We start from the raw sequence: 22,254 nt of genomic DNA, 5'->3' as shown, positions 1-22,254 counted from the left end.
CTGTACATTACAGCATGCCTACCATCTGGCATATAAGTCTATACAGTAAATGTATGCTATACACTGTAAACATATATACTGTATACACATTCTAGATAGCAGGCATGCTGTAATGTGCAGTATAAACAGTGTACACTTATATTCCAGATAGCAGGGCTATCTAATTGCCTTACAATTCTTCCATTGTGCACTGTTCCAGATTGTGAGATCCAACCAGCTCCATAACTTCTGCATTGATTCTGCTTATGATCCATTCAGTGATTAACAAGCTGTTAATAGGAGACTTCTGATACTGAGCAGACCGAAGGGGTCTCAGGCTGAGTGAGAGACCAAGTGGAAGCTGCCTTTTAAACCAGGGGGATGACAGGTTTTCAGATCCCTTGAGGAAGGCCATGGAAAAGCCTTCCAGAGGGACTGTGCTTCGGCCAGCACTGCACAACCAGACCACGGACCACACACAGGGTTGGTTTTAAAAGGTTTTATTGTTTTCAGTGTATTCCTCTGATTATACAAGAATGTGTATACAATTCAGAACTGATACATCGTCTTTGTTTTTTTTTAATTAGATAACAGAAACTGGTGCAACACAGGCTGGAAAAGAAAAAAAAAAACTTGTTTTACCAAACCCGCTGCAGGCTCATCTCCCCCTCTTGAAATAAATGACATCATCAGGAAGGTAGTTAAAGGAGCGGAACAGTCAGCGTAATCCAAGATCCCTTTAACGCGCAGTGCGGCAAAAAAAAAATCTGCGAACAGCCACACAGCTTTAGAAAGAGAAGTTGTCCTGTAAAAATTGTTTTAAAACACAAGGCACATCAGCAAGTCCCATTCTTAGGGAAAAAAAAGGATATCAGAAAGATATGAGCATGCACTTGGCATTAACGATTGGCTCCAAGTTTTGTACACTTTTCCCAAATCATACCTCCTACCAGCAGAATATCAGAAAACTCAATAAATAAATGCGTAAACAGTTACAGTAGACAACAATGAGATTTGAGCATTGTTTGGCTAGTCGGCTTTGATGCTATGCACCCTGGGAAAGTGTTAAACAAGTCAGGTTGCCTGTGCGCTTCAATGATTGGCCACCGAACCTAACTGCAGGCTGATGTGACTGAGGCATGACTTGAGCTTTTGATACGACGGTGTGCAGGAAAAGCTTTGTGGAGTAACTCCTAGGAACCCCAGCTTGTGATGTTCCAAGTTTCCAGGAATCAGGTGCACAGAGCTCCCAGCTGTGTTTTGACACAAGTACAGGGTCGAACTCTCGTTGTCATTAAAAGTGAAACTGTGAGGCTGAATTTCTCAACTCCTTGACCCAACCACCATTCAGAGGGTACAAGCTCAGCACTCCCACTGGGGAGAAGCAAATGTCGTGGCACCAGGCCCCAGTCTGCACCTGTATGGACTTACTCCAGCCTTAGCAAGACTCAAACTTTGTCTCTAGAACACGTTGGTCTCCTCAGGTCTTCCAGACCCTTCCTGGTAGGTCTTGGAGAAAGACAGCAGTTTTAGTCAATTAAAACTGTTATGTAGTTTGATTCCGTAACTCAGAGCTCAGATGTAAGGAACCCCAGAAGGTCAACTTGACCAATCTGAACCACAACAAACGAAGACATTGGAAAGAACTAGGACAGTCTCAGGGGCTCAGTCTCTGCTCCTGGTACACCAAGCATCTTCTGAAATTTCAACAGCCAGACCAGCAAAGTAAGTGGTCCTTTGTTATTTATACAGAATGTTTCTTAAGGTCTTTAACAGTTAAGCACCCAAAACATTCACTTCATATAAAGGGAAGGTTATGGATACAACTGCTCAGAACATGGTAGAAGTGTTGCCATTGTGCAGTTAAAAACATCCAGCATGTATCAGAGCTGGACTGGACTGGTACAGAACTGTACAGACCCTGCAGCTTCCAGGAACTCCCAGACCCTTGAATTAGGAGGTCATAATTACTGTACTGACAAGAAAAAGCCTGTGTAAATTTAAAAAGAGCTGTTTTAATCCAGATCCCAAATCATCGTATAACTAGGCAACTGCAAGTTACTAACGGCTGCTTTCTTTCAGACAACCCTGTGCCCCAGTCCTGAGCCTTTCCCAGTGAAATACAATCACGCTGATTAGATCACACAATGCAATAGTTACCTGCATGCGCCGTGATGCGTCATTCACCGGTATTCACCAGACACATGATTTTCAGCAAGTATAGACACTGCTGTCCGTGATCAGGGTCGGGGGGCAGGTGCTGGTCAGCAAGGTGGACACTGCAGTCTGCGATCAGGGTGAAGGGGCTGGTCAACAAGGTGGACACTGTTGTCTGTGATCAGGGTGAAGGGGCTGGTCAGCTAGGGTGTCTTGCAATTAGGGTAGGAAGGGACAGGAGCTGGTCATGTTGAAAATGAAACGTACAATGAGCTAATGAGATGATCACATGTACCAGGTTTTTGAAACTTGGAATTCTTCAGCCTGGGTGACTAAAACTAAACTTGTGTTCCTGCACCCCAATCCCAAAAGCATATGAAAAAGCAGCTGCCCAATTTCCCACCCCTGAGCGATTGTCACGGAAACCAGGAATGCTGCCTTTCAGAGAGCAGCCCTGCCACAGCGCAGAGGAGCAGGAGGTGGCCAACAAGAACATTTATTTTTGAAGCTTCTTCATACAAAGATAGCAATAACGCAAACTGGAAGCATTAAGAACACATTATCCACCTTCATGACCTTCTGCAAGAAATCAAACTGTGCCAAAAAATTAAATGTCCAACCAATTACATTGATATTGCACATATTAAAAAGGCTATTTAAAGACTAAAGTCATTATTTACATATATTTACCCAAATCTTCTATGGCTTTTTTAATAATTTCTATTTATCCTATGGTTTATAAATCATCATTTCACTCCCTTTTACAATCAAAGTATTAAAACAGATTTCCAACTGTACTGTTTTTTTTTTCATTTTTAATATGATTAATGAAAAATAAGAAACATTACTGAAAAAATCTTTTGTGAAGCACACAGATGTGTTACTTGGAAAAACAGTGCATTTAACAATGTTTTTAGATAAAACCAAAAACAAAAAGACGTTAGAAAAAAATGAAAACGCTCAGAAGTTGTTCCTCTCTGGTCAGCTGTCTCCTACATCACCCTGCTGTCCCAAACAGGTTTGTAACAGGGGCAGTGGATCCATTTTGATTGCCTCACTTTCCATTGGTCTCTTACTGAACACCCTGTATCCCAGTAAATGTCTGCAGAATTTCAGCCACGTACAACATTGATCAGTACTCTGCAAACCAGTACTGAACTGCCAGACATACCGAGTGTGTCCAAACAGCACTGACCAGTACTGAACTGCCAGACATACAGCCATATTACCTGAGTTCTTTAATCATTCGAAATCAAGTGCATTTGCTTTTGAACTGGGGAGTTGATAAAGCCATGTTTCTCCCATTGTAAATATAATTCATTGTATTAATACACTAATCTTACCAGTAAAGATTAAGGATTTAAAATAGTTTTGACACCAGTGTGTTGTCCATTCCACAAGTTCATTCTATAAAGCAGTAGCATTTCTGTTCTATCCAGACCACGTTACTCCCACAATCCTGGATTTCGCAGATGGATACTGGGATAGTTAAGCAAAAATGGTATTTAACTCCCTAAAATAATCTGACCATGGAGGCTCAACCCCTGAGAGTCTCTGATCTACAGGCAGACACCAAGGTCTGGACAAGAGGGGAAGTCTGAAAGGAGAAGAGGCTAAACGAGTTTATTTTTTAACAGCCTCAAGGGCAGAATATTGCAATGAAAGAATAAAAATTATTAAAGGCATTAAAAATCTTTTATTAAAATCTTTTAGTAAAACTGGATGCTACTTGGTAAAATTTTGGCTTTGCTTATATGATGAGCGACATCCTGGGTGGCCTGAGTGGGGGGAGGGTCTGTCTACTTGATTCTCCAGCTCTCTCATCTCTTTGACACCTGAGGGACGCAGAACGACACTGCATTCGCACACAGAAACCTAACTAAAATGATTTTAAAAATCTCGAGAAGAAGCATGTCTCTCTCTGGGCAAGGCACAATAGTAATCTGGGGCAATGATATTACAATCACAGAACATATATTCTGCATCAAAGAAACACCAAGCTTGTGTTTCTCACACATGGACAGACAGATGGAGATTATTATTGGCTAACAATGAAGAACCCTAAATATGGGCAAGACTAAACATGCCAGCTATCCAAAAAGTCCTCAGCATTCAGCACTCTGAGGAGCCAGCAGGTGTGGAGATGGGCTTTGGTAACCAGACAAATGTACTTTCATTGAGCTTCTTACCCACATAAAGCTAAATCCAAGCAGGTCTGTCCAAGCACACTCTGACTTATGATCACAGAGGATTCATATTCCTGAACTACCACCACCAGCAGACAGTGCCATGATATACATCATGCTGCTGTGTTCAGCAGGATTAATAATGGTATATAATTGCATGTTACAGTATTCTGTGGCTGTGAGAAATGAGTGAATAATGAGTAATAGAATGATGTATAGCACAGCTAGTGGGCTGGATTAGACTGGACTGGACTCTGTAGGAGTTGGGGTTAAACATAAAAACGAGGCTTTTGTCCATGTCCAGACTCCGAAGGATTCACCCCCTTGGAGGAGGTGGGAACCCCAGTCCAGGTGCGCTGGTCTCTCTGACAGTGTTTTTTTGGGGGAACAGAAGACCAAGGAACAGAATTTCCCCAAGAGGGATGAGGAGGGTCTGCCTTCAGCGTGTCCAGTTCCTCATCCCTGGACCTGTGGACAGTCCTTGGCGGGACACGACCCAGATCTGAGTCCACAGCTCTTTGACGGCGACACGCACAGGAGTAATACAGGGGCAGAGCCACAGAAGAAGCAAATCCGACTCCAGCTCCTGCACATGCTGCCTGCCCATGTTTATTTCCATCTGATCAAGATCACTGCTAATCAAGTACTGAAGGTCCTTTAAAAAGAGTCTGATTGGCTGCAGGGCTGATGGCAGGTGCATTTCTCCTGCTCCTGTGGGAAGGGGCTGATCTGACGATCCGATCGAGAGACAGGTGCACCTTTAACATCTGTCCTCTTTCTTTAGACTTGCATCAAGCCTGTGTAGTGTGAGGTTTCATTGACGATCACACCTTGGTTTGGTTTTTAGTGTATTTCTAATATGAAGCAATAATTATAGTAATGATAATAATAATAATATTAATTAAAAAAAATAAAACACTTTACATTTTTGTCATATTTGGAAGCACAAGCCTTTGGTGCTGGTAAAGAAGCAAAAATAGATCTGATTGGGTAAGGCGGAGAAATCACTAGCATTTTCAGCCAATGAGTGGCAGAGCTGGCTGTGACAGCTGTAATCTAATTGGAGGATGGGTTCTGGTAGGTATCCTTTTTTCTTTATTGCTGCCTCTTTCGATTGGTCGATCCCAGTCATCATCTGGAGTTGAGCCGAGGAGCAGTCTAAAAACAGCAATTTAAATCACAATGAGCTCAGATACAGGAACACAGCACCGTGGTGTCACCTTGTTTATTCATCTGGCCATTCAATGCATTCAGGATTTTATGTGTATTCTGATGTGGCTGAAAAAAGACATTTCTGTGCAATTTGATGTTCTCAAAGCAAAATAAACACTGAAGTGAACTGATGGCCCTGCCAGGGGAATGGGAACCAGTCATTTGCAGCAACTACTGTGAATTCATATAAGGAGACCTGAGAGACAGTCCTCCAGGCTGACCTTGATCACTGCAGAGGATTTAGAAGCAGACACTCAACAAGACAAACTTGTTCAGTTTTACTCAAGACACAACAGAGTTAAGCACGTCATTTGGCAGCACACTTCAAGACTGCAGCTGAACAAAGAGGACGTACTGAACACTTCAAAACAGGGAATGAGGTTTAAGGGTAATTGAGATACAATTTGTTGCTTCTCTCTGAAAATATCACTTAGGTAATCCCCATATGCTAATACACAAAAAGACAGGTTCACCAGAGCATAAGACATTCAAATCTTAAAATCACTGAAAAATAATTGGACAATCCTGGTGAGCTGCACCAGTACTTGTTGCCGTTTTCTGCATCACCACTAGGTGCCAGCATGGAGCCAAGCGTGACAACACAAAACCGAGACACCACAGTCATTTCCTGTTTCTTTAATTGAGCAACTACTGATCTTCACACTGTAGTAACTCTCCTATAATCTCCAAGGTGTTCGCTGCACTTGAAAAGTGGGTGTCTCGCGTCTATGCTGTGCAGTGAGCAGGCACACTCCCCTCCCACCCCCTAGCTGGGCCCCCTCTCTCACCACAGACAGGTGCCCGTTCTTGGCCTTGGCAATGAGCAGCTCTGAGCCGGAGGTGAAGTCGATGATGCCCTCCTTCCCCTGGCCCACCGTGAACTTGATACTGTGGAGCAGAGAGGAAAGTTACAGCCTTACCCTCTCGTGCTGCCTCTCCCACTTTCACTTCAACTTTATTTCTCGATATAATTACACGGGTGCATAGCATAGTGAAAAGTGCTTCTCAACAGCAGACAAGACAATAGACAGTAATGCAATAACAATAACAGTGTGAACAACAGTATGGTGCCAGTGCAAATACGCAAAGAGAGAAAAGTATACAAACAGGACATAAATAGCGCAAAGGTAATACGGCAAACAGTGCAAAAATAATATGGAGATTAATAAATAGTACAGCTTGTACAGTTTTAAGTATAATTCCAATTTCACTTCCTCTGTACAATTAATTTCACTTCTCACTCTCTCCAGCCCTGCCCTCACTGATAGCACTGCGTGCCTGCTGGCACCTTGGAGCTGCTGGGCACCCTGTGTCCTAAAGGCCAGGACCCTGGCAGACCACTGCCACCCTGTCCCTCAGTGCACAATGGGCCGAATTATACTCTGGACAGAGCCAGAGTGACGTGACCCCGGCTCGACCACCATGCTCAGGCCTTTACTGGATCACCCCCGGACTATACTACGTTACATGCGCTTAATTTAATATACATTGAACATTTTTATTTCAGTTTAATCCACCAGGTGGGGCTGCACACTGGTGGTGGTGAAGGGGATCCCCATTATCTGTAAAGGGCTTTGAGTGTCCAGAAAAGCACTATATAAGTGTAAGCCATTTTTAATTAATTTATTTTAGCCTGTGTGTGTGGAATAGACATTTTTAAATGCATTTCATCACAAGTAAAGGTCGGACAGATTTCTCTCACCTTCCTTGGTTGATGTTGATGTTGTTCACTTTGTCTGCACTCATGGCCACTTTGGTCAGGGTCTCAACCACATGATCGCTCTGAAGCACGACATCTCCCTGCACAACCAGGGCCAGGAGAACAGGGTCAGATGTCAAAGGTCAAGGCCAATGATGGAGTAACCGCCCTTTATACCACAAAGTCCAAGCTGCCTCCTTACCTTCTGCTTGTTGTCCTCACAGGGCACATGGAGCACGAAGAGCCCGTCGCTCAGGGAGCTGACAGAGATTCCTGCAGGTGGAAGGTCACAGAGGGATGAGAATAGCAGGAAGGTGGAGAAACCTCTATAAATTGAGTGGAAGACCCTCCCCCCTACCCACACCAACATAGGCAAGAGTTTTCACTTTTGAACCCCATCTTGTCCGAGTGTTCCTGCTCCCCAGACCTCAGCAGCATATTCTGCTGTATTGAAGAGGTTCAAGCAGGGCGCTGCGTCAGCTTGCACAGGCTGCACAGGAACAGGGACAGCTTTATTCCCCACTGACAGGAAAAGAGAATGTTTCGGCTGTTTTTTCAGGGTTAAGTGCAGGATTTGACAGCACAGGACTGCAGCTGAACACAGAGGACATAGTGAACACACTTCAAAACAGGGAATTAAGTTTAAGGGTAACTGAGATACAATTTGTTGCTTCTCTTCTGTGAAAATATCACTTAGTATATTTGGATTACCTAATACATAGATAGACAGCTGAAGAAATTAAAATCACTGTAAATAATTGGACAATTCTGCTGAATTCAAGCTCTTTGAGCTGCACCAGTAGACTTGTTGCTGTTCACCACTAGGTGTCAGCAGGTGTCACAGCCAAAATTTTCTTCTTTTCCTTTCAGCATAGAATAAACCTTTATTACCTGTTCCCTCTTCTGCAAAATTGCTGTGCAGTTTGCAATTTCCAGCTGTTATGCTTGGGGCACAGCTTCACACCCTGTGCTGCAAGGGGGCATGAGGACACTTGTTCACCCTCCTGCAAGAACCACCCCCCCCCCACTCTGTCCCCAAACCTAACCTGCAGCCCTAGCGTGACCAAAATCCCCTTCAGGGCAGGGAAGAGATCAGGAATCCCCTGGTTCCAGACGTGTGCGAGGGACAGGAGCAGACAGGAGGACTGGGACCAGTCCTTAAACGGGACACGCGCGATTTCCGCGAAGGCCCGAGTCCTACCCTTCAGCAAGCTGTAGTCAATCCTCTGCTTCACTCGGGCCTCCTCCACGATGAAGGCACAGCTCTGCGTCAGGAGCAGCTGCCTTGCTCGAGCCTTGTAGCCCTTGCGGTCGTACTTGGTCACCGGGACTCCGTACTGCCAGAGAGAGAGAGAGAGAGACATAGGGTCTGGAGTGCCGAGCCGGTCAGGCAAGGTCTGTCCCTGAGGCCAATACCAGGGTGCGCTTGGGAACCTTGAAATGGATCAGAACTGACAGTAGGTTCTGTGTGGAAGCTTAGTAGCACACAGAGAATTTTATTGCATTTATATGACAAAGTATTGTGTTTAAAGAAGAAACTTTTGGCATTTACATGAGATAACGTGGTAAAAAGTGATCATTAATGACACTGTGTTCTACTTCACCTATACAAAACACAGTACACGTGTTCCTTTAGATGAGCTCTTCTGCACAAAGAGTCACTATTCTTCTGTTGTTAAAGTCAATGATGGTCTGTATGGGACATGTATGGGATATACATTGCAAGATATTAACATTGTAGGCGATATTATTCAGAAATTATCGTGTTTTGTTATCTCGTATAAACACACAAAAGGTTTCTTGTATAAACAATACCACCGCGTTTTAAATGCAAAACATTTTTTCTCATTTACAATGTTGGCCTGCAACCCACGCGGACAGAGAAGAGCATCCTACCACTGACTCGAACCCACGACCCTCCAGTCCCGACTCCAGAGGTCTGTTTGAAAGAGTGTTGGGAGACTGTCTCTTTTCTCCCTGTGGTTTGACAAACTCACCTTCATCTTCTCGTTGCCCAGGGCCTGCAGAGCTTTGGGGTTTATTTCTTCACTGCCTGGCAAACAGAATAACAACACACTGTAAGAGGTGGAAGGAAAAAAGATGATAGGAGAGAAAATGAAGATGGGGTTTAATTTGGCAGTGTGCCTGCTAAAATTCTTTAAGCGCTGATTCTGTGCAAAATCACTTTCAGTATTCTGTTTGGAAAGCTCTTTGCTTCCGTTAAGGTCAGTTCAGATTGGAATAATGTCAGCTGTGAGATTAGTGCGGGTTTGTTTTGGAACAGAGCTCTTTCTGAGTGGCTGATCCTTCGGGAGCCCAGCAATACTCACTCAAGCGGCTGCTCACAAAGAGTTTGGGCACGCTCTGTGGGTAGTTATCTTTCTTGTCCTTGAAGATCTCACTGGCCACCACCTTCTGCTCCAGCTGGGGGAGACATGGATAGGGCGATAGAGATCAAGAAAAACAGTCAATAGTCACAAGCTGATTGTCAGCACAGACCAAAAGAAGAAACACACAGCATCCTGGATCATTCACTGAGCAGCTCAGAGTCATGTGAGACTTTTCCCAGCTTGGAAACGTACTTCAGTAATGCAGCTTTCAAATGACGGACAAGAACCCCAAACAGACTAATCTAATACCCCCCCCAGGACAGTCCCCGCCTGACTCCGACTGGCCCCTGCCCAGGACAGCCCAGGTTCCCACCTGGTTTTTCCACTCGGGATTGATCCTCTTGCAGTAGCTCCACACCATGTTCTGCATGCACATCTTCCTCAGGTGCTCCGAGGCCTGCAGCAAGGGGAGAGCAACCCAACCATCACCTCCTCAACATCGCTAGTCAGGGATCAGATCAGGAGGCACAAACACATTGTGGGCACCAGTTTGAGGCCAGGGATTTTGCACTGATTGTCATCTCTGGACTTGAGAAACAACTGGAGTTCATACAGTTTGTGCTCAAACAAGAGGTAGCTTATGCTCATTTTTCGGGGTGCCGTGGGGTACCTCAGCCAGCGCAGGCGGTGGGGTGGGCCAGCTCTTGTCCAGGACGGTCTTGGGTAAGCTGCGCCTCAGGCTCATCAGGAAGGAGTATCGCACATAGTCCAGGAAGTAGTCGTTCTCCGGGCACCGCGGCTCGTGGCGGTAAATGAACCCCTTGATGAACCTGGGGAGAGAGAGTCCAGCAAGATGACCACAACCCTGACATCTGAGCACTCAGAGAGGGGGAACCGATCGACCCATTGGACCTGATGATCAAATATTCACCTCACAGCCTATTGGTATGTTTGAGGGTCATAGGACATTACTCATGTAACATCAAGAGTGGTTCTGAAGTTAATTGGCTTAATCAGACAGGTGTGGCATGACATTTGGGCACCTAGGAGTAATGACAATGAGTGCACTCACAATAAAAGTGCACTGCAGATAGAGGAATCCCAGCAACATCTATACTCAAGGCATCATTTTGGACTACAAACAAGTCTCTTACTAGTTCAGCCCTATGGTGTTCTAAACCATGTACCCTCATATGGCATACGATCATCAGAGCAGCGCCAGTGCTGCTGTCAGATCTGGCTTCAGGACGGCTCAGGGTGAACCAGGGCCGCTGTACCTGCGAATGGTGTCGGCTGCCCATCTCCTTCGGGCGGCTCTCCTCCTGGCCAGGACCCCTCGCCACCACGCCTGGATTAGAATCGCTGCCAACAGAGAGACGGCATCACTGATGGCACACTGCCCTGCGGCACCCACAGCCCAGGTGGCCTTCGCAAAGAGGCACCAGGTCGATCCCTGAGTGCCGAGTCTGAAAGTCGGCGTCCCCTATGAGACGGAGCTCTACACAGTACTGGTACCCTCCCCGGCCCATCGTCTCTCCGACGACACCTCCCTGTCTGATATCTTGTTTTGCTGCATTTTGAGCACTACTGCTGCTGCAAAACAGTTGTCTGCAATAGAGCCTGCGAACATCCCTTTTTAAACTGTGGAAGTGTTTCAGCACCACAGAACCAAAACTAAGATGCAAAGCTTCTTGGGGAATTAATTCAAAGACACAGGGGAATGCAGTCCTGCAGATCTCCTTCAGTCGCCCCTAGAGCTTGCAAACAATTCCTAGAGTTAAGTGATTTGAGTACTTGCAACAGAATAAGAAACTGCAGGGTGCAGACAAGAAACGTTTAAGGGACAATATATTCAAACAAAGGTGGGATCTGTAAATTCATCATGGCGAAGGATGAGGGCAGGCATTGGGGAAAAAGATGGCGATTCCCTTACCGGACTGCCTCAGCTTGCGGTACTTGGTTTTCTGCTGGTATCCTCTCCACGAGGCCTGGAGCTTGGTGGCTGAGGAAGAGAGAGAGTCACACAGGTCTAATCTACACCAGCCCAGGGAGGCTCCTGGCTCATAACCCTCCTATTCTCCAAAGCTTTGATATGAAAGTGACACTAACTTTTTCCAGACTCTTCTAGGGTTTGGGGGAAATATTTCTCTACCAACATTTTGAAAAGGAGTAATCCGACAGGAATTGGCTCCTTCCCGACTCCCCTTCTCCTCCTTTTGATCACACTCACCCAGGCCATGTTTTCTTGCCTCCAAGGCATCTTCCGTGGCAAACAGCGTCTTCGGGAAACGGATGAAGATTTTAGATCTGTGGGGACGCAGATAGGAAGCGGTGAATTCCCGATACGGTCCTTCCTGCTGGACAGCACCTGAAAGTCACACTTTCCTACATTTCCATCTTCCCCCAAAACCTTGATCTTCCACCTTCCACCACAGGCGCAGATCCCACTCCGGTCCGGTGGCTCTGTGGCTCAGGATCTGTGCCTGTGGCTGGAAGGTTACCGGTTCAAATCCCGCAGCCGGCAGAGGAAGCCTACTCTCTTGGGCCCCTGAGCAAGGCCCTTCACCCCAGCTGCTCCAGGGTCACTGTATAAATGGCTGACCCTAAGTTCTGACCCTGTCTGTGTGTCTCATGGAGAGAAAGCCGAGAAATTCCTAATGCAAAAAACTATATGGCCAATAAAGTGATCTTATCTTATCTTTTACTCTTCCAGGGCCAAGAGTTTCAAGGCTCACCTGCCCAGCTTGTACTCCTCAGGCTTGTATCCCAGGTGCTTGACCAGCGTGGCCACTCCGTCTGCCAGCTTCCCATTCCAGTTGGGCCAGGTCTCTGGACACAGCGACTTGTACCTGCAGGCACATCAGCGGGGCACTGACTGTCCAGTCTGTGCCATAAAAACACCCAGGTTCACTTGTTCTAGTGTGCCAAGCTCTCTAAGAAAGGCCAAAAACAATTACACTACTGAAATTAAAAATAGTGGAAAATACATTTTTCCATACCTGCGCTGTTAGTTGCTACGTATCTCTTTAAAACCTGTGTACCTTAAGAAAATCTTGCATGACGGCAAATATCTTGGAAAATGATCATGTTCGGCCACAGCCGCAAGGCAATGAGACAGAGCTGTGTTCAGCTGGCATCCTGCTCAAGTGTGGGCCAGCCCACAGGAGAGGGAGAAGTCATTCTGTTTCTTTGTCTCTTCTCTGGCACACTCCTGCCATTTCTCCTTGGGTAGCATACCCACTGCTCGACAACTGCTGTGTCAGGCTCTTCTACTCTCCCACCTGCCTGTAGAAACTCTTCCTGCCAGCACTGCCTCCCAACTCCACCCCTTCCAGAGCTCTGTGGCCATTCATAAACCCCTTTCTGTTCTCCCACTTCTAGAGCCCATTCCACATGAGAGCCACTCAGCCCCTGACCAGCTTTCACGCTCTGAGGATTGTCAAACTGCTCTTATGCACTGCAAACAAGGGACACACACCCAAAGGCTGGTTCCACTGCTACTCTGTATCAGTGTCTGTTAATGATCCTGCTTTAGTTTTCAAGATTTCATTTTTTTTGGTATTTGTTCTGCATGGCGCATTGATTTGAGTAGAGTAGTTTATTGCCATATGTAGACGTTCATTGGAATTCTTCATCGCCCTGATCTCTCGGGACATACACAGTACAACAGACAACACCGCACAATGTAGACAACAGGAACCATAAATATATTCTGGACAAATAAATAAATATGTAGTAGTGAAACAGAGAAAAAAAACATGCCTGGTGAGGATGCTCACTGCAGTGGGATAGAAGCTGTTCTTGAGTCTAGTGGTCTGTGCTTTAACAGTGCAATGCCAGAGGGCAGGGGGAGAACAGTTTGTGGCCGGGATGGTTGGGGTCCTGAAGGATGGATTGGGCTTTATGGCGACAGTGGATGGTGTGGATCTCACCATTGATGGTAAAGCACCACCTGTAATCCTCTGTGCTGTTGCCACAATCCTTTGTAGTCTCTTTCATGCATGGCAGTTTTGCTGTACCACATAGTGAGGACACGTTCTATGGTGTTGTGGTAAAAGTTCATGAGGAACTGCTTCCCCAAACTGTATTGCTTTAAGCGCCACAGAAAGTGCAGGCACTGTTGTGGCTTTTTCAGACTGGCTACAGTGCTGTGACTCCAAGCCAGGTCAGTGGAGATCTGCAGACCAAGGAACCTGAAGCAGCTGACAGTTTTCACTGCTGTGCCATTGATGCTGATTGGGGTGTGACTCCCTCTGGGTGTCCTGAAGTCCACAATGAGTTTTATTTTGTCTTGTTGACATTCAGGGCCAGATTGTAAGATGCTCCACCTCACTCCTATATGCAGACTCATCTTTGTTGTTGATCAGCCCAATAATGGTCGTGTCATCTGCAAACGTAATGATGTGGTTGCTGCTGTAAGTGGCTGTCCTGTCGTACAAGGAGTATAGCCTAGGACTGAGACAGCAGCCCTGTGGGGCTCCAGTGTTTAGGATCGCTGTAGAGGAGATATTGTTGCCAATTTTCACCACCTGAGGTCTGCCCATCAGGAAATCCAGTATCCAGTTGCAGACAGATTTGCATAAACCCAGATTCCTGAGTTTTGGGACCAGCTTGGCAGGAACAATTGTGTTGAAGGCCGAGCTGTAATCTATAAACAGCATCCTAACATAGGTGCCCTGTCAGTCTAAATATTCAAGGGCAGTATGCAGTGGTTCCTATTCGGGCGGTAAGCAAACTGAAGTGGGTCAAGGGAGTCTGGGCTAGAGCACTTTATATAGGACAATACTGAAGTGAGAGAACTGGGCGGTACTCATTCAAGCAAGATACCTTGGTCTTCTTGGGCAGTGGCATAATTGTGGTTTTCTTAAAGCACTCTGGTACAATTGACAGGGACAGAGAGAGATTTAAAAATGTCTGTGTACACTGGAGATAGCTGGTCTGCACAAAGTTGTAAATAGTTGTAACACTATTGTGCTTGCATTCAATGTCATCCCTTTACATATTGCAAACACTCTGAACATTGTGACCATGAAAGATGTCTGCTATGCAAAGTATTATTTATTAATAGCTCCCTTTATACGAGAGCATGGAATGTTCTGTAGCCTCTGAAAATACTTGTTGACATTTTTGCGCCTTTTCCATCTCCATCAATAAACAGTGAAGAGTTGCAACACCACACATTCTGCAGCTCGGAGGGCGGCCAAAGAAAAGAGCCGCTTCAAACACAAAGAGAGAACAAACATTCGCAGCATCCAGCTGTCACTGAAACTATTTCAAGGGTCACCAGCGACAAAGAGCGCCCTGTGTGTCGCCACAGCAGGGCTTTTGTGCAGCTGGGTCTGCCACCAGCCGGCTGGGGAGACGTAGGAGCTGCTCTCCATTCCTCACCTGGACTCCCGCTGTTCGTTTTTCAACAACAACATGAAAACAACCAGGATGCCCCAGCTCACCTCTGCAGGAAGACCTCGTACTTGCGCCGGTAAGCAAAGCCAGCTCGCCGCACACGCAGGTTCTCCATCAGACCCAGATACTTCACCTGGTGTCGGATCAGAACCTCGTCGAACCGGCCTGGAGGGGGGAGGGGGGGGGTGAAGGGAGAAAAGTAGTGGAAGGTGAGGCAAACAGACGACAAACTGGAGAGAGAAATCCGTTTGCCTACTGAGGAAAATCAGTTAAAACACCCACCAAAATATCCTCAAACTAGCAAAGCTGAAAAACAGGTCAGATTTCATTTTTAATCCAGATCATGGACTAAACAGGTCCTCACACACTAGCCCCAGGTATGGCCACCATCCCCTGGAAATAATCTGTACTGACTTGCAAAATACCTCAAGAAAAATCACCCCTGCTACCTAAAACGCACATTGCCCTCACACAGATGATCATGAAGCAGACAATGCAGAAGTCTGTGAATACCCAAACAGGGAGTTCCCTTCAAGCCTGAGGCTGAGAGAACACATGCAGAATGATGTCTGAGTCCAGGAGCGTTTTTCCAGCTCATCCCACACAGACACACAAGTACATATTGCTCATCCAGGATAAGAGCAAGAGTTACCTGCTTGTTTGGCATCGTTGGGCTTAATGCAGCGAATGTAGGAAGGCTCCTTGGACATCAGAATTTCCATCAACTTGGTCAGGCTGTTCTTGAACTGCGTAGCAGCCTATAGGAAAGGAGAGCAGAGCTTTTCAGTGGTGAACTGGAAAAGAGCCGCCTAGCGACGCAGCAGACTGAAGTTCCTCTGTGTTCTGGGACAGGCCACGACAGCGACAGAGATGCCCAGTGGGGCACAGACAGGCTCACATTGTGCCACCCCATCAGCCAATCACCTCGGAGGTTGGTAGGAGGGGCTGCCCAATCAGAAAAGGAGGCTGGCTGTCTATGTTCCCACACTCAGCCCTGAAAACAGCCAACGGCCAACAAAAGTGCCAATTGTGAGGGTTTTCCATCCTCAGCCTGCACCTGGCCTTGCAGAACTGAGCACATTCCTGTCTGTGATGGACAGGGTGGTGGGTGCTACCTCTCGCTGCCCTTTCCTTTGAAAGAATAAAGACCTTCTTGTGCTCTTCTTTCCTCTCGCTCCTCCCCCTCCACTCTTTCCAGAAAGTATTAACTCAAGCAAGAAAAAAAATCTAAGCATCCAAGAGTGAAAATCCTTGAAAAGATAAAAAAAAAGCTTGACAAAAGTAGAGGAAGATGGCGAGACTGAACTTTTCTGAAACGCCAGCGCATGTGGAAGAGAGTCTATTAGGGGAAGCCAGCTGTGGCAACGGGGCTGAATCATCACTTCCATGGGCCAGAGCCAGACACGTGTTTTACCTGCTCCCCTGGCTCGGGACAGGGCCTCATTATCAGGGCTAGAATAAGGAACAAGTCCCTCTTAATGAACTTGGGTTTTGGTGCCTCCAGCTGAAGAGCTGGGGTCAGACGCAGAGCTCTGCGTAGTGCCCTCTTTCCTAGATCTGAAACACGGTATCACACTGCCTATTCAATCTCGGAAAGCCCTGTCCCCTAAAAGAAGAGTTTCAGTTTGACCCCCTGTTGTTTAGTTGAACCTCTTAAACTCCCAGCCTCTCTCACCTACGATCTGAACCCTCACAGTGCCTTCTCTCTTTATCAATACTTAAACACACATTGAAATCTACCTTTACCTCACATGTCAAGAAGCTCACTCCTCAAAATATTCTATCCTTTATTTCATTGTTGATGTATGATTTTGCACATCTGATGTTGTTTTGCACATTACCTGTTACCTGTTGTTGTTTTGCACATTGCCTGTTGTCTCCGTCTTTCTGTTCTTATACAATTGTATTGTTGTTTTTTTTGTACTACTTACCGTCTGAGAGCTAGCTAAATAGCATTTTGTTATACTATATACCCGTGTATGAGTATAATGCCCATAAACTTGAACTATGACCAAAGCGCCCTCCTGTGGACGACGCCCCTCATGCTCCAGCACACTGTGACGTGAGGAAGCAGTTGTGTCCCAGGGAGGGGGGTCTCACCGTCTCGGGGCGCTTCTTGTCGCTCAGCTCCTCCCTGTCGAAGCAGCGGGTGATGATGGAGTTCTCCGACTGGCACATCACCTGCAGGACGGGCAGCTCGTCAGACAGGGGCAGACCACCTACACAACCGCCCCCTGACCGCTGCTGTACACCCCGAATCCCAAACGTCTACCTCTGGAATGTTCTTCATCCGCTCAGGAAAAAACAATTCTGCTTTCTCCTTACAGTTTCACTGCGGCTCCATGCTTCTCTTGACAGCTCAAATCACCAGAGTGAAGCCCAGAGAGACCAGCAGTAAATCCCTGAGACTGATGGGTAAAACTCGTGCCGCCAACTTGAAACACCTGTGTCTGATTCCCAGTAAAACCTACATCAGGATCTTGGACCAAGCCCCTGCCTGCTGCTGGCTCCTGCCGAGCTGCGTTTCCTGACCTGTCGGCAGTATATTATCTACTCTTCTCTACCTTGCTGTCTTTTTTTTTTTTACATCAAAGGATTCCGCTATAAAACATCATGCTGGAACAGTGCAGGTGCTCTGTGGGATACAAACACTCATACTTAAATCGCAACCTTCCTTTCTTATAATGTACTGTAATATTATTTTATACAGTATAGCACTTTTAAAAGTGGCTTCTCAAAGCACTTTACAGAACCACACAAAAAAATACACAATGAGAGGAGAAAGTAGACGGGGGTACAGAATACCGTAGGAGCAAAGGGGTAAGTAACAGCTCCGGGAAAGTGGAGGCTCTTCTAAAGAAGAAGGTTTTTAGTAGATTTGAAAGAGCTCAGAGAAGGTGCCTCTCTGATATCCTTAAGGACAGTGTTGGGGCATAACAGGAGACTGGAAGATGTTTCAATACTAACCTTTATTAGAAAGACATCAGTTTAACCCCATTTCTTTTTTCTGCTACAAATGGCTAAACAAAATGAAGCACTATCTGGCTGTTCCATTCCTTGTCATTAAGCTTCATTTCAGAAAAGCATATCTCTCAGTCTCCTGCGGGGCGATATGTGGATCTCAGATCTAACATGTCCATTGGAAGACCTCTATCGCAACAGGCATGCATATCCACACCCCCCCCAAGCTTCCCAGCAGGGAGACAGTGGGCGCTTTGTCGTGCTACATTCCTTTAAAACAAAAACTTTCCCATGGGGAGACCAGGAGTAACGGGGGGCCATGGCCCCGTGAAACTATGACTACAGTGCCTGCAGGAGAAGATAATCTCTGCCTGGGATCTCACAACAGCGCTGCATGATCTCGTTACACAAACAAACACGACAGACCTTGGCTTCCTGTTTTCGGCAGACACCGGACTCACCTCCTTGAGGCTCCTGAAGAGTAGATCATTGTTCTTGTCCAGGAACCCTGGAAAACAGACAAGACAATCACATCTCAACAAGCAGCTCTGCCAGGACTGCCGTGCTTGAGTCTGAACTGCTCCACCCACCGCGGAGACAGAAACACAGCACATGAAAATGAACGATTTGGGCTGGTTTGGTTTGGTCAAACAGCAGCGAGTAGAATATTCCAAATCCTCCGAAAAGACCCCCAGCCCAGCCACTCGCCCCCCCCCCTCACCATTGACGTTGTAGTTCACCTCCCCAGCGTAGTGCAGCAGGCGGAACTCCTCACGGCCCATCACCTTGCGCGTCTTCCCATCAGCCAGCTTGTGTCTGAAACAGGCAGGCGTCTCGCGTCACCACACTGGACACCAAACAGGGGATCACGGACCCAGGCACTCAGGGGCGTGAGGGCCTTCAGTGACTCAGCGCTGACAGGATGTCTTGCTTGCTCTTAACTACTACAGACTAATCTTTCAGCTTCCTGCTCAGCTGGAGCGGAGCAAACAGAACCTTTTGAATTTTTCTGATCTCCAACATGCTGGGAGCAATTATCCGCATGGGACGTGAAGGAATGAAAGATACTCAGCAGTAAACGGAGTGGGCACGCTGTCCTGTTGAGTGAGACGAGGACCAAGACACGGTCACTGTGGGTTTCCTACAGAAAAGGCGGAAGCCTCCTTATTGGCTGAGGTCTCCTGGGGGCTGGACTCACGTGACGAAGTGGGCGTGTCCTCCCAGCGTATCCTCCAGCTTCTCGAGGAAAGTGATGTCACTCGCGTCGCCGGGGCGCAGGCACTCTTCATCCTGAGGGGTGTGAGGGAGAGAGGCAAGGAGGAACATCAGTAACTGCACCAATACAGCAGGCTGGTGCTTCACAGCTCCATTTAGGTGACAATTAGCAATACAATTATGTGACTGAGTCTTTCCCATGAAAACTGAAGGTCAGGAGCACCGGGTTATAAAATACTTCGCTTGGGCTTTTAGGATAGTTATTTTGGGTAGCAGAAAATGGGAATCTATAGCAGAAACCCGAAGTTTCATATAAATCCCAACCAAACTCTAGGCTCTGTAAATAAAGGGGGTCTAGGGATTTTAACTACCACTCCTGATCCTGGTCTTTCTTTCTCTTCCCAAGGCCTTCCTGTGACGTTTGACATTTGTCTTTACAGCTAGAGGAACAGCGACTGAGGTGTGGAGCCCCAGAAAGGCACAGGAGGTGGAGGGGAGGCCTGCAGACTCACCAGCACAGAGATGATGCCTTTAAACTTCTCCTCCACTAAGTCACAAATGATCTTGTTGTTGAAGTACTGCACAGGCTCCCACTGCAACACACACAGCAGTGTCAATCACTGGAACCACAGGACACACAAATACCAGCCTCTTCTCGAACACCATTCCGAGTAGCAGCAGTGCTTATGGTAAAAGCATCACTTCAAATGTTGAAAATTACAATAAATTCTGAAAATCCCCATAGCTATAACTCCTTATAGGATGATGCCACAAACATAACAAACAAGATGTTTTATGGAAATGTAAGCTCCTGTCCCAGCTGGTCTGTTAGCACTGTTCAGTTTCCAGTCGCCCAGAAACAGCAGATCTGCCCTCCCTGACCGCCGGACAGCAGAATGAGTTTGCGCTGCAGAGGAAACGGCTGGGATCTGGGGAGGGGGGGATTAGGGGAGAGGCCGGCTGGTGGCAGGATTACCGTGATGCCCTCAGACTCGTACTCCTCCTGCTCCGACTTCAGCGTCAGCTCGATGAAGAGCTGCTGCAGCTTCTCGTTGCAGTAGTTGATGCAGAACTGCTCGAAGCTGCGGGGACACACAGCACGTCACCTGGGCCTGCGCTCAGGTGCAAAGGACGGTCACATCCTTCCTACCACAGTCAGAGCCGGCTAATCTGTAGCCGAGCACAGTGAAGGCGAGGTACAGCACAGACAGGGTAGTGCCCGTTACAGACCCTGAGAAACCATTGTCAATGTGCCAAACAAGGTGAAACAAAGCCAAGCACGTGTGCCACAGTACACTCACTAGGAAGTGTGAATCAAAGGATTAAATATGACTAATTGTTAGCATTAAGCAGCTCAATGCCCATTATTACCTAACCCTGAAATGGTTTAACCGCACACAAGACATTTCTTAATCGGCAGAAGCTGTTCTATATCCGCTGTGTAAAGCTTATTCATCTGGTGTTTTGAGTTTCATAATCGATAACTCTACTAGCCAATCATTAACGGCTCAGACCTTTCTTTTCTTCATTGTAAACTGTGTACGTGTCTGAAGCAGCACCTTGAACCACAAACCCGCAAAGCAGAAGGAGCCGGTGTCTCTAGAACAGGCAAGGAGCTGTTACCTGTTGTTCTGGAAGACTTCAAACCCGTAAATATCCAAAAGCCCAATGACAGCCGCGCTCTTACTGCCTGGGTACACTGGGTCCTGCCGAGAAAAGACAGAGCAAGAGGGAAGAACATAGTCAGTCCTACACAAGCCAGACCCTACCACTGAGACATGTGAAACAGACATGACTGTACTGCATCGTATAAGAAACAAATTCTTACTCAGAGAGCGAATCAACCTATGAATATCGGATCAAACTCAATCAAGGGAAATCAAAAGGAATGTATATATGGTATCACAGTAACCGCTGAACCCCCTGTAGCTCTTACTGCAGATAGGTGCCGATATACTCCCTATCATGGGTGCCTGCTGCCGTGTCGCACAAACGCAGTTCTGTCCGAAACTATGGGCAACATGTACTACTCCTGAAATACAGGAGACAGCAAGTGGACAGCAGAAAACTGGCCCCCTTCTTTCCGTGACAAGTTGTTGAGCTGTAGGCAAGGAGCTGACATCTGCCCCTGCCAGTGTTCTATTAATTACCTCCCTGCATTTTCTATCTGAAGACCGTGTGCACGTAGGACCGAAATCAGAAGGTGTTCCTTTACACAAAGCATCGCTGTTGAGGTTGCTTCCAGGAGATCCTTCAAGAAGTAGGTGATCGAGATCCTCAGACTACTTAGCACCGTGGGAAGGGATGGCCTGTCTCCAGTCACGTTCAGGGGAGCCACACAGGGCCTGCCGTAAGGGCACGGAGTCCCCCTGTTGTCGTGTGGCCAGGAGGGATTGGGATGGGTGGGTTTACCTTGTAGGCCAGGGACTCGTTGATCTTATTGACCAGCCAGGAGAAGGTCCTGCCATAGATAGCCTTGGACAGGGCGTCCCGCGCATAAGCAGCCTGCTCCAGATTCAGAGGGCTCATCAGCTGCACAGAGAGAGGGTCACAAGAGAAAATATCCGGTTTGAGTCACGCTGTAGGTCAGCAGGGAAACCTCCATGGAAAATTAAAGGGACATTTAAATGGAGGTTTTACAAAGAACAGAACCTTGTTCTACAATTTTAATTCTCACTGGAGACATTCACAATGGGCTCGATTCAAATACAGACAACAAGAACTCTCAATCACTAACAGATGGCAGAACGGGTCACTCTAAGCCGACGAACTGGGGAAACCTCTGAGTTTATAACCCAAAACCCCAACAGGAAGACGAGACTCAGCTTTGAAGTCTGCAAGCCTACCTCCTCCCCTTTGGCAGTGATCTTCTTGTGGGTCAGAGCCTCCTTCAGAGCACAGCCCTCCACTCCCAGCAGCTGCAGGGGGGGGGGAGGGGGGGGACAGGTCAGACACCAGACACTGGGAAAGGGGCTTTGCGACAGAGTAACCCTGGCTCAGTCGTGATCAGTCATGTCTAAGTGAGCAAAACATTCTTATATGCAAAAGCACTGCCGACATTTTCTGGAACAACTGGATGAAACGCCTGGCGCACAGCTCATACCAACCAGCA

General features: G+C 46.9%; 1 protein-coding gene across 6 annotated transcripts in view; it reads right to left on the bottom strand.

Annotated features, from left to right (window-relative positions):
- Nucleotides 1–463: 463 nt before the first annotated feature.
- The window catches only part of myo1cb (myosin Ic, paralog b), a 71,008-nt gene continuing 49,217 nt past the window's right edge, over nucleotides 464–22,254 (bottom strand). For all 6 annotated transcript variants that reach the window (XM_006641121.3, XM_015367904.2, XM_015367905.2 and 3 more), the window contains 24 exons: nucleotides 21,989–22,060; nucleotides 21,555–21,674; nucleotides 20,766–20,848; nucleotides 20,119–20,224; nucleotides 19,655–19,735; nucleotides 19,126–19,217; nucleotides 18,649–18,743; nucleotides 18,389–18,435; nucleotides 17,067–17,147; nucleotides 15,619–15,724; nucleotides 15,014–15,131; nucleotides 12,299–12,412; nucleotides 11,794–11,870; nucleotides 11,497–11,565; nucleotides 10,841–10,925; nucleotides 10,234–10,393; nucleotides 9,937–10,020; nucleotides 9,564–9,657; nucleotides 9,231–9,286; nucleotides 8,435–8,570; nucleotides 7,436–7,506; nucleotides 7,237–7,334; nucleotides 6,323–6,422; nucleotides 464–5,480 (listed from right to left, as the gene is read on the bottom strand). In XM_006641121.3, coding sequence (XP_006641184.3) covers nucleotides 5,454–5,480; nucleotides 6,323–6,422; nucleotides 7,237–7,334; nucleotides 7,436–7,506; nucleotides 8,435–8,570; nucleotides 9,231–9,286; nucleotides 9,564–9,657; nucleotides 9,937–10,020; nucleotides 10,234–10,393; nucleotides 10,841–10,925; nucleotides 11,497–11,565; nucleotides 11,794–11,870; nucleotides 12,299–12,412; nucleotides 15,014–15,131; nucleotides 15,619–15,724; nucleotides 17,067–17,147; nucleotides 18,389–18,435; nucleotides 18,649–18,743; nucleotides 19,126–19,217; nucleotides 19,655–19,735; nucleotides 20,119–20,224; nucleotides 20,766–20,848; nucleotides 21,555–21,674; nucleotides 21,989–22,060 — 2,172 coding nt within the window. In that variant the 3' untranslated portion in view covers nucleotides 464–5,453. The remainder of the gene's footprint in view (nucleotides 5,481–6,322; nucleotides 6,423–7,236; nucleotides 7,335–7,435; nucleotides 7,507–8,434; nucleotides 8,571–9,230; nucleotides 9,287–9,563; nucleotides 9,658–9,936; nucleotides 10,021–10,233; nucleotides 10,394–10,840; nucleotides 10,926–11,496; nucleotides 11,566–11,793; nucleotides 11,871–12,298; nucleotides 12,413–15,013; nucleotides 15,132–15,618; nucleotides 15,725–17,066; nucleotides 17,148–18,388; nucleotides 18,436–18,648; nucleotides 18,744–19,125; nucleotides 19,218–19,654; nucleotides 19,736–20,118; nucleotides 20,225–20,765; nucleotides 20,849–21,554; nucleotides 21,675–21,988; nucleotides 22,061–22,254) is intronic.

The sequence above is a fragment of the Lepisosteus oculatus genome, chromosome 26, assembly GCF_040954835.1.
Source record: "Lepisosteus oculatus isolate fLepOcu1 chromosome 26, fLepOcu1.hap2, whole genome shotgun sequence".
In the NCBI taxonomy this organism is placed as follows: domain Eukaryota; kingdom Metazoa; phylum Chordata; class Actinopteri; order Semionotiformes; family Lepisosteidae; genus Lepisosteus; species Lepisosteus oculatus.
Note: the sequence above shows the minus strand (reverse complement) of the source record. Positions and strands in the feature narration are given on the sequence as shown.